Raw genomic sequence first — 11,873 nt, forward strand, 5'->3', positions numbered from 1 at the left:
TTTCTGCCATGTCCGAGTGGGCAGATTGTGGCCAGGGTGTGGGAAGGGAACCTGAGCCTGGGGGAAATGTCCCCTTCTGCATGGCCTGATGGCAAAGGGGCAGCACAGTGAGGAAGCACCTCTAGAGAGCTGGTGAGTGCAGGCTCACCCCAGCACTGCAGGTGCTCGTAACACCAGGCTGAGTCCACAGTAAAGGCTTTTGCTTGAAGGTGTATTTGCGTCCCTTTCCAACACCCTTCCTCTTCCACCCGCCGCAGCCCTGGCTAACGGTTCAGCTGAGGAGGGGAAGGCAAAGCCTCAAGTTGGAAGGACTCTGCTCAACCTGACATTTTTCCTGGGGGCTTAGCTCAGCCTGTGCCTTTAGCTAAGCTGGGTTTGATCACTTGGAGACCTGCGTTTGCCCTACCCTCTGCTGCTCTTCTGCAGCTGTCTTTGCTTACTGTCCCCCTGGGAGCTGGGGCTGGTGCTTCCCCAGGGCAGGCCAGGTGGTTTTGGGCAGAGGCTGGGGGCAGGATGGTGGCAGGGGGTTACCAGCGCCTGGGAGGAGAAGCGACTGCAGCCTGTGGGTTACAGCTGGGGCGGGGGGACACAGTGGCAGGGGGGTGGGCAGAGGGTCCTGGGCCAGGAGTCAGCCTGTGCAGAGGAGCCTTTATGCAGGGCCGTGATTTGGAACTGGGGGACTGGCAGGGCGGTGGGTGCTCCCCTGCGTCCCCAGCCCGGGCGGCTGTGGGGGTAACCGGGAGGAGCTGGCGCAAAGAGAGCTCTCCTGCCAGAGCCGGCTGCAGCTCCGGGATGGCTCCTCAGCATTATTGGCTTTTGCCACTAGGTGGTGGAATGAGGAATAAGGGAAAACGGGAAGTCTCGCTGCGCTTCCCGGCGGGCTCCCTCCCTGTGTAAGTAGGCTGACGCGCTCTGCTTTCTGGGAAGCCGGCAATTTCGGGCAGTTATCCCCCGGACCTTTTATACAGCTCAGCCTTCAAGAACTGCTGCTGCCGCTCCGGCTCTTTGATCTCTTTAACTCTGATGCTGCCGCCCTGGATTCAGTGAGACACATAAACTGGGTCAAACGCAGACAGCGAACTTGCCTGATGCTAGTGTGCGCGGAAAGTTGTCTCCTGCTGTAGCAACTTGCCGCGGTCTGGTTTTTGAAAGGAATGTATCACGCAATCCCCCTTTCCCACAATGATCTGAATCTGCTGTGAGACCCACACCTTGCTGAGCGGTAATGGCAACCTTCAGTCCCTGCTTGGCTGCTCTCTCTTGTACCCTCTCTTTTCAGAGCTATTTGCTTTGCTGGAAGCCTTGTTCTGGCCGTGCCAAAGGAGCTTCCTGGGGATGTGCAACGGACCAGGGAGTCACCGCTCACCCAGGGCACTTCTGCCTCCGCAAGAGGGATTGAATGAGTATTACTGACTGCAGCCCCTGGCCTTGAGGTAGTGTCACTGTGTCAGTCTTAGAAGGAGATGGTGAAGAATGGGGAGGGAAAGGGCAGAGACACGCGCTCGGGCCCTGGGGAGTGAAACTTGAATGAACGAGTTACTTCTCAGCTGAGTAATTGAATGTTAACCTCTCCCAGCTGGGAAATTAAATGCTTTAAAGTGAGGCAGCCTCAATTTTGCCTTAAATGTGGGCCGGCTCTGCTGATGAAAGGTAACTTGTTGAGCTGCAGAAACTTGATTGGTCTCATTTAGGGAAGGTTACAAGGAAAGTTAGCAGCGCCCAACCTTTCTCCTCTCTGATCGTGGGCCTGGGCACCTCTCCACACGCCCAGGACTACCTGCTCTTCCTCTGAAAAGCTGGTTAGAAAATCCCTTCTGGCCACTTCTGTACTGCCTCTGCTTGTGGTGCAGGCTTGGGCAGCCGCTCCTTTTGCAGCCGGCTGGAGCAGCCGATGGTGGTGCCCCGGGAGCACGGCAATGCTCCTGGCTCGCTTATCGCTTGCTGGGGTGTCACTGCAGGGATTAGCCGGCTGCCTTTGTGCTGGAGCGGATCAGGGAGCGCCCACCGGAGCAGGGCTGTGTGGAGGAGACCCCCGAGAGGGAGCAGTGCCAGGGGGTGGGGGGTATCGCCTTCCCTTGCTCTGGCCAGGGCTGGAAGGAATTGGCTGTGTTTTCGCCGTGTTTTGGCTATAAGGCACCATATTTATGGAAAAGCCCACTGTAGTCTGGTAAAGGGTTTTATGGGAGGCAGTGAGTCAGTCCCCTAAGTGAGGGACTGACAGCGATACAGAAGGTCCCTGTCATGTATTAGGGATGGTCCATAGTCTGTTGGCTTTGTTTTTTATTATGTTTCTGCCCTTATTGGCTAATTTCGGGGGGATCAATCTTGTGAGCTAGCAGGATGGGAAGCCTGGAGAGCGGGATGGAGCGGCTCCCCTGTGCTGAGGGATGGTCCCACAGGTGTTTTGTTCTGGCCATGTTGCACGATGCAGCAGGATTCCCAGCTAGGGAACTGGATAAAGAAAACTGGACTGCGTAAAAACACACTTGCCTGTGCTCAGCACGGACCAACACATGCGTGTGTGTACTCGTGGATGCTACAGAGAGAAAATGCACATTCTCTCTCTCCCCTAGACATGAAGTGCCTGAGAGGCATAAGGCCAGTGACATGCAGACAGCTGGGGAGGTTTCTTGTTGTGCATCATGCCTCCTGCGGAGCTGAAACGAACCTTTAATGTCGCAGAAGCCACTGTGACACCAGGCAGAAGCAAAAGAGGGAAAATAATGAATAAACAAACCAGAGGCACTCCCATGAGTGCAGTCCCCGTGTCTCAGCCTCACCCCTGACTCTGCCATGTTATAATCTGTAGCGCGGAAATGTTTCTCCTGGCTGTTGGTTTAGGGCTGTGCAATCAAACCCGGTAGTTCAAATCCTGCTGAACAGGGCAGGCAACCTGAACGCCAGCCCATGAGGAAAGGCAAGCAGAGCTTTCAAGCTGTTTGCAAGAAAAAGCACCGGAGGAGCAGGTGGTCACATAGGATCCATCTTGCACTGGTTTGAGCCAGCTCTCTGCAGATGGGGGAGTAGTGAAGAACTGCCGCCGTAGGTAATATTCAGCATGCCTCCTTTCCTTCCCTTCCGAACGTCTGATACCACAGCAGCATCCCTGCTCACAAGGGGATTAGGTGCTAGCACAGAGCGCTGTTGCAGCTATCCGTTTCCTACTGGTTTATTCAAATAACTCGGAAAAGTACATCCAGCAGCTGAGTCCAGGCAAACTCTGTTGAAAAACATGGCTCTGCAGAAGCCATTGCTGTGAGATCTATGAAAAGAGCAAAACCCAAACCTGCACGCACAGCGGCAGGCGGGGCAAGGAAGGGCTGTGGGTTTGAATGTGTGTGCTGGAGGAAAAATGCCTGGGGTCCCAAAGCAGCTGGAGGGGTGGCCAGACCAGCCACGCTTCTGATTTGTTTTTTAAAAAAATAATTTTTAAAATAAAAGGAAAATACGAATCACAGCATTTGAAACACCTCCCTGGAAATGGATGGTGTGCTTGCTGTTTATTACTTTGCAGTGGCACTGTCATACACCCAGCAATGCCGGGTTTGCCTGCAGAAGGTCTGTGCCTCTTCCCCGATAGCTCCCACAGTGTTTTTCCTCCTGCGTTTAACATAGTAGAGGGGAAAAGCATTTTTTTTTTGTGTCACTTGTGTGCATCTCCGCTAGCTTGTCCTAGGCCTGGAGGAAAACTGGCCAACTCGAAGATGCTGTGAAGGGCTATTCAGTCGTTAGGCCACAGGGTGTCACAAGCCATGGGATGTCAGTGCGTTACCCCCGATGGAGCCCAGTTACTAAAGCAAATCTTCCTGAAAGACACCCTGCTTTGATTTATTCAAATACACCCAGCAGCACGATCAAAATCCACAGCTACAACACAGGCTACCTGCCATGGATATGCAAATATTCAGATCAGGGCAAACGAGCAAACCACAGCTCTCCTAACACAAAGCAAACTGTGACTGCTGTTACCTCTGGTCGCAGAGCACCCACGGCTCCCAGCCCAAGGCTCCTCTCTTTGATGGCTTGTGTCCAGTCGGCACAGAGCTGCTCTTGAAAGCTTCTGTGAGAAATAATTTCGGCACCTTGTTCTAGTGGTTGCCCTTTCGTGTGGTCCCCCCAGGAGTCTGTGCTGCAATGCCTTGAGCTAGCCTTAGGTTTGTCTAGCTTCTGTAACCCTGAACCGGGCTGTCCAAAAAGCAAGTCTTGGTCCTTCAGCAGCTCTTGTTACTTTTTTCCCTGCCAGAATCTCACTGCTCTTCTGGAAATAAACAGTTCCTGGGGCTGTTTGTTCAAAACACACATTTTGCAGCCTTATTACCATAGCGATTCTTTCCAGAGATTATCTCCTTGTATGTGATTTGCTCCGTGCTGTGAGCAGCCCTGAGACCCCACGAACATTTCTCAGCTCCCTTTCTCCCTGAGAGGCAGCAGAGGAGGGTGGTCCTGGCTCCCCCCGCACCGCTGGAAGCAATGCCGGAGCCGGCGGGCAGAAGAGATGTATAAACATGGAAGCAGCGTGCCTAATTAATGACCTGAAACCAGCCATAAAGGTCAGCTTGTTTGTGAGGGACGCGCTCGAGGTACACGTGCTTCAGGCAAACTTCGCCGCCGTGCCTCGAAAAGGGCATCGCTGCCCGCCCGGGACAGCGGCTGGCGGAGGGGGAGCTGTCAGAGGAGGATCGATAGCCTTCAGCCTCGCTCATTAGTGCGCACCCAGGCTGTCCCCCCTCGCCTGGTGAGCCTGGCTTTTTGCGGGGCTTTGCTGAGAAACCAGGCTGCTTTCCCGGGGAAAGGGCAGGCTCCTGTGGCTCTTTGGGATGGGATGCCGCTGGAGAACAGGCTGTTTTCTGGGCCGTCTCGTCAAGCACTTGTTAACTGAGTTTTAACTGCAAAGCCCTTATAACTCGTATCAACGCCGTCAGCAGCACACATTCAAGAATTGAGCATCTGGATGTAAATGCCAGGGGATTGGTATAAAAATTTTATTTACTAGCTGTTTTTTTTTCCCCCTAAAGCTTTTCTCCACAGTCTTCCAGGGTCTACAAATTCAAGTTTCTTGCCTAATCCCAGGACTCTGGGAGTTGAGGCTTTATGAATATTACAAATTATCATCAAGGATGGTATAGACTGGTAAAAACGTTCATCCTGTAGGACAGGGTGCGCCATGGGTTGTCGTGTGAGATCTTAAAGGGTGCTTGTGAGACCCGGCAGTTTGCGACCACCTTTCATCTGAAGAATTGGGCAGAGCCATGAGATGACCTGCAGGGAAAATAAAGGGTGAGACTTGGCGTTACTGAGTCACTTTGCAGACAATGCTGAGTGCTTCTGGTGTCAGTAAAATCACAGAGATGTCACACGCACCACAATGGTGGCAGTGCGAGGAAAGTGCCTTTGATAAGGCAGGTTTTCGCCGTCTCTGAGATGAACACAGTGCCATCCCAGCTGTCCCACGCTTGCAGAGAGCTCTCCGTCCAGCGGTGTTTCTGAACAAACCCTTTTCTTCAGGCTTTTGGCCTCGCGTGTCGCCCTTGCGTTCTTTGTCCCAGCAAAGAGCCCTCATCGAAGCTCTGCTTTCGCGATGGGGTGGCTCAGGAGCGATGTTGTTGGCTGGGTTTAGCTTCAGGCGGACCGAGTGTGTCTAGCCACAAAAGGAGACAGAAAATCAAGGCAGCTGGTCATGTTTTGTTATTTAAATCTGCTCTCTGCCTGCATCAGGGAACGCAGTTTGGCTTTGCAGAGAGCATGGGGGGCACACAGGGTGTTTCTAGAAAGGCACCAGCCCCGGTCTGGAGCAAGGCATCTCGGACAGCCCGTGATGGTCTTGGTGCAGGCACACTGTTAGAACTGAGGTCAAACTGGCCAGAAAAGGGGTTATCCACGTCAGGCAGGGCATGGCCTGCACCCTCCCTCTCTCTGGGTCCTTCCATCCAAGCAGTGACCAAGGAAGCCTCTGCCAGGGGTGATCTCAAGCCCCCGGCAGATCCCACATCTGAGGTAGACCCACTGCTGGGCAGAGCTACACGTCCTGCAGAGCACACAGGTCTCCTGCAACGAGCAGGAGGTGTTCACAAAGTCCAGCATCGCCTCGACCTCCCGCCTGGCCTTGCGATAGACAGGTGAGTCCCTTCATCCTTTGCGTCTCCACTTGCCCCTTGCAGTGAAGTCTGTAACCACATCGCATTTGCTCTCAGACAGAGATCTTTTGCGCGTGCATGTCGGTCATCTTGGGTTCGATTTACAGGTTTTAAATCATTCCTTGCACATTGCCCTTTTCCCAGGCAAACGGGCACAGTGGGTTCTGCACTCCCTTGCTCAAACAGTGGGATTCCCCCTTGTTTTCCCTCGCTCTGCCCTGTGCCAGCCGCAGAGGCTGTGCTCTCTGGCTCCCAGACGCCGTCTCTCCCACTCCCGCTCCCTCTCTCCTGGGCGTCATTGCTCCTGGGCCTGGCTTATAACATGGTGTGTGGTGCAGGGACAAAGATGACAGGGCTTCCTCCATCTCGCAGAGGAAATACATTCATTGGCCTGAGCGTTCAGCACAGCGATTAATCGAGAGCTGCCTGAATCTGGAGCACCAAGCGAGCATCATTAGAGCCATCTGAAGATGAGGGAGAAGAGACTGTGAGCGAGAGGATCAGGGCTGGAGTTTGTGCGCTGTACGGGTGAGTAATCTGTACATGCTGAGAGCTGACAGCTTTGGGGGCCAGGCGGGCTACCAGGTACGTCACTATTGCTCTTTTGATATTGAAAAGGTCCCGTGTTGCTGTTGCAGCCACGCAGGTGCGTGATGCCAGCCGCTGTGCTCCTGGGAGAGCGCCTGGGGATGCTCCCTAGGGCTGGGGCATCCCATGGGGCACGGTGTGGGCCTCCTTTCCTCCTACCCATGGGGCTGGGGAGAGCCAGTGGGGAGCACGGGCGAGGAAAGGAGGGGGGCTCAGGAGGAAGTCTGCTGGGTCTGCTGCTGTGGGATGGGAGCCCTCGTGGGTGCTGTGAGGCAGAAGGGCCTGTGCAGCGGGGCTGAGCCAGCCGGGGGGCCTGGCCCCATACCTGGGTGCCCTGCCCCATCCTTCCCTTTGTGGGGGCTGCTCCCCCCGCCACGCGGGGGGTGTCCTCGGCAGGAGCGTTTCCGTGCCTACGGAGAGGGGTGCTGGGGCTCCTCCTGACACCCCTCGGGGGGCTGCCCAGCCCTGCGGTGGGGGCACGGCGGGGGGCTCAGCCCTGGGCCGGCGGGCGGTGGGTGCAGTGAGGCGCCGCGGCCAGCAGGTGCCACTGCCCCCCCGCGCTGCCCGGGGCCGCCGCCGCCCGCCACGGCAGCAGCGCGGAGCGGGCAGCGCCCTGCCCGGGGGCTCTCCTGCCCCTCCGCCCCGCTGCGAGCGGCGCGGCCGTGCCCCCCCGCGGGGCCGGGAGCCCAGCCCTGCCCGGGGAGGCCGTGGGCGAAGCGCTGCCCTCGGGGCTCCCACCGAGCCCAGCCGCGCACCCAGCACCCGGAGCGGAGCCGCACTGCCGCGGCGGAGCCCGTCGGTGCCCCCACGCACACGCGGGACGGTGCAGCTGCTTCCACCCCAGCGCGGCCCGGGCTGGCGGCGGCGGCAGGAGCAGCCCCCAGTCTCACCACCGCGGGTGCCGGAGCCCCGCGGGCTGCGCAGCGCCTGGACGGCGAGAGCACCCCTCCCCACGCACACCCACCCCCCTAGACACGCACTCTGGCCCCGCTGCCTCTGCCCCAGCTCCCCCGTGCGCATTCCCCCCCCGCCCCGGGTGCGACCCGCCGGGCTCCGCTCCGCGAGGCCGCTCCTCTCTCCGGGCGGGATGAAGCCGCTCCCGCCGCGGGCTGGGCGCGGAGCCGGGCTGGGCGCGACCGCGGGGCGGGGAGCAGCGGGGCTGGGGGGCAGCGGGCGCGGGGCTGGGGGTGCGTGTGTAAGGGCGGAGGTGCCAGGGGGTGAGCGAAACACAGACGGGCCCGAGCGGAGAGCGTGTGCGTGCGTGCGCGCTGAGCCGGCGGCCCCGAGCACGGAGGCAGGTGAGTGCGCGCGGGGCGGGGAGTGCCGGCGCGGGGGGCGCGGGTGTCCGTGTCGGAGCGGGGGGCGGCCGGGGCGGAGCGGCGGGGGGAGCGCAGGGCCGGGCGGGGGGCGGTGCGGGGTGCGCGCGTGTGTGTGTGTGTGCGCGCACCGGGGGCAGCTCCCCACGTGGGGCTGACGCGGCAGCCCCGGCCTGCTACGGGGCTATAAAGCGGCTCGGCGGCGAGCGAGGCAGAGCAGCCGCCGCCGGCTGCAGCCCCAGCCCCGGCCCCGCTCCGCGCCAAGCGGCTCCCGGCAGGCAGCGCTCCAGCATGAGCCGCGGGCGCCCGCAGCCCCCCGGCGGCCGCCGCGCAGCCCCGCCCCGGCCGGCGGCGCAGTAGGAGCGCGGAGCCCCGCGGAGCCGGGTGGGGCGGGGGGCGAAGGGCGGGGGTGTCCACGCAGCCGGGGTTGATGTTTAACCTGGAGCGCCCGTTCACGGAGAGGGGCCACTTCTTCTCCTCCATGGAGTACCAGCGGCAGCTGGAGGAGGAGGAGGGCTACCCGCCTCCCGGCGCCAACGGGACCTTCAACGACAGCGGGGCCGGGCCGGGCTGGGGCACGCCGTACCCCCTGCACACCACCGTCACCCTCATCAGCCTGGCGGGCTTGCTCATGCTCTTCACAGTCTTCGGCAACGTCCTGGTCATCATCGCCGTCTTCACCAGCCGGGCGCTCAAGGCCCCCCAGAACCTCTTCCTGGTCTCCTTAGCCTCGGCCGACATCCTGGTGGCCACGCTGGTCATCCCCTTCTCCCTGGCAAATGAGGTGATGGGGTACTGGTACTTCGGCAAAGTCTGGTGCGAGATCTACCTGGCCTTGGATGTGCTGTTCTGCACCTCCTCCATTGTGCACTTGTGTGCCATCAGCCTGGATCGTTACTGGTCCATCACGCAAGCCATCGAGTACAACCTCAAGCGTACCCCACGCCGCATCAAGTGCATCATCTTCATCGTCTGGGTCATCTCGGCTGTCATCTCCTTCCCACCGCTCATCTCCATCGAGAAGAAGAGTGGGCAGCAGGCTGACCAGGGGGTGGCAGGGTGCAAGATCAACGATGAGAAGTGGTACATCATCTCTTCTAGCATCGGCTCCTTCTTTGCCCCCTGCCTCATCATGATCCTGGTCTACATGCGCATCTACCAGATAGCCAAAAGACGAACCAGGGTACCACCGAACAAGCGGGCAGAGCGCTCTGAGAAGAGGCAGAACGGCTTCGCCGACAAGGAGAACCTGCCCGCCACAGCCCAGCTGAATGGAGAGAAGGCGGCAGGAGGCAGCGGCGGGCAGGAGGGAGAGGTCAACGGCATGGACATGGAGGACACCTCTTCCTCCGAGCACCAGGAGAACAACCAGTGTAAGAAGTCAGAGAGACCGTCGAGGGGAAAGACCAAGACTAAGCTGAGCCAGATTAAGCCTGGGGACAGTTTGCCCAGGAAGGCGGAGGAGGAGAGGAACACCAAAGGGTCCCGGTGGAGGGGCAGGCAGAACCGGGAGAAACGCTTCACCTTTGTGCTGGCGGTGGTGATTGGGGTCTTTGTCATCTGCTGGTTCCCCTTCTTCTTCACCTACACGCTGACGGCCGTCTGCAAGAGCTGCTCCGTGCCCGACACCCTCTTCAAGTTCTTCTTCTGGTTCGGTTACTGCAATAGCTCCTTGAACCCCGTCATCTATACCATTTTCAACCACGACTTCAGACGGGCCTTCAAAAGGATCCTCTGCAGGATAGAGAGGAAAAGGATTGTTTGAAGGACCCTTCGCTATGGGCAGGACTCATTCAAGACTTTGTAGGAGAGTAAGGCATGGCTCTCTTGGGCTGTGCTTGCATGGGATGGTTTCCTTCAGCTCGCGAGCAGGAAGCCTTTAAAACCTGAGATGAGCCTACGGAAACGCCGGTCAGCAGCAGCACGGAGCAGCAGGCAAGTGGAAGTCCGAGCCGTGGCATTTGGCTTTCCAGGGGAGGATGGCTTTTGACTTGCTTGGTTTATTTTGTTAGTTTTTTTTTCTTTTGCCGGAATCTCTCAGTGGATGTTTTCATGACTGCTCAGTCAGCTCTTTAAAGACGAGCAACGTGCAGCTCCGTGAGATGAACAACAAAGAGGGAGTATGCCACCCCAGAGGTGTTGGCTTTTTTATTTTGTTGTATCTTTTTTTTTCCTGTTGTATATGTAACTAATTTTAACCCCCTTGTACGATATGGTATTGTATCCCTGAATCTGAATGTCTTAATTTTTGTAAGGCAAACAGCTTTGAAACTGTGAATGCTTTAATTCTCTTTGACACCTTAAAAGCCCTTCTCTTCCCAACCCTGAAACCCTCCTCACTCAAAACCGCTGAACAACTAGAGCCATTCCCCCTACCTGACAGTTTGATAATATTACCAAAACTTCCAATGTCCGGTCATTATTTTGGCTATAAAGCTTAGGATCACAGACCTCACCAGACTGGCTATTTTTGTTGTTATTTTTTATATCGTACCTGATTGTGTTTAATTTCTATGTTGCCTGTGATATAATACAGCTGAGACGGTAACTGCCCTCTCGTTATTCATTAAAGCAGACTGTGACGGAGCGGTGGCTTTGCTGTGTAGGCAGGGATGTCCTGGGCGATGGAGTGACAGGCTATTTCCCATGCAACGTGAGGCTTGGGACCCGGCCAAGCTCCCCACGAGTTAATCTCGGTTGATATTATACCACACTGCAGCACCGAAATGTGTTCGATGCTAACTTGCTTCCCCCGCCTCCAACTGTAAATAGGTAACATTTCAAAGCAAATAGCAGGGCTCCGTATATCGTGTTATCTTGTTTGTATTGATTTGTGATGGTTTAGCTCCTGCAGGATTTCCTGCAGAAGAAGAGGGGGTTTGTGCGCAGAGGCTGTTCCACCGTTCTGAATTAAGGGAGAAGAGTTCAGTTTTTAATGTGCCAGTCTCATCTTCCCTAGGAAATACAAAAGCACCCCTCTTTCAGTCTTATACAGGGCAAAACTCTGAAATGGAAAACTTAACTGACAGTTTCTCCAGTATTTTATAGTGTAATTAAGCTTTTTGGTTTTTTTTGTTTTAAAAAAAAGAAATGTGTAAATATTGTGAGATTGGAGCAGGAGAGAGAGTTAATACTGCTTTTACACTCCTTTCCTGAAATGTCTTTCAGCTCTTTCTGCTAAAAAAAATATACACAAATGGACAGAACAAATACAATGTCCTTGTGCCATGAAGAAATTTCTGGAGACTATTAAAAGGAAAAACTTTTGATCCATCACAATAAATGAGTCTGCAAGCCTATTAATGTTATGAAAACAGCTTTGTCAAATACTGACATGTCACAGAAATTGTTTGGAGAAAGCAAAGTTTGTGTAAGTCTCGTGTATAAGATGAATTTGCCTTCTCTGGAGTTGTGTGGTGCATAGGAAGAGACTTTAAAAAAATACCTTTTTACTTTTGGGAAGTGTTTTGTTGATTTTGCTCTCTCTTTTGACTTTGTAATTAACTCCAAGGGTCCCCGGATGCATCTGGAGAGCGATGTTTACATTCACTTGCATTTTCAGAATTGAATCCTCAAGAGGTGAGGAAAGCAAATAAACTGTGCTTTACTGTAGGAAAAAAAACCAACCACGAGCAGAAGTTGCTATAATGGATGATTATTTTTATTAAATAAAAGAGTGTTTACAGATCAAGTGTGAAAACCCTCTGGATAATCTGTTAGCTGTTTTGTTTTATTTTTTTTCCCAGCTCTTCACCGATCCTGTGGCGCCTTTGGTCTTGGTATTTTTTTAAAGAACGCATTGGGAAAAGCACTCGTGTTTTCTGAAAGGCATTGT

General features: G+C 55.7%; 1 protein-coding gene across 1 annotated transcript; it reads left to right on the forward strand.

Moving 5' to 3' along the window:
- The first annotated feature begins 8,468 nt into the window (after positions 1-8,468).
- On the forward strand, positions 8,469-9,803 carry ADRA2A (adrenoceptor alpha 2A). The gene has a single exon (XM_009808046.2). The coding sequence runs from the start codon at positions 8,469-8,471 to the stop codon at positions 9,801-9,803; it is 1,335 nt and encodes a 444-aa protein (XP_009806348.2).
- The last annotated feature ends 2,070 nt before the right edge of the window (positions 9,804-11,873 follow it).

The sequence above is a fragment of the Gavia stellata genome, chromosome 9 (assembly GCF_030936135.1).
Source record: "Gavia stellata isolate bGavSte3 chromosome 9, bGavSte3.hap2, whole genome shotgun sequence".
Taxonomy (NCBI): domain Eukaryota; kingdom Metazoa; phylum Chordata; class Aves; order Gaviiformes; family Gaviidae; genus Gavia; species Gavia stellata.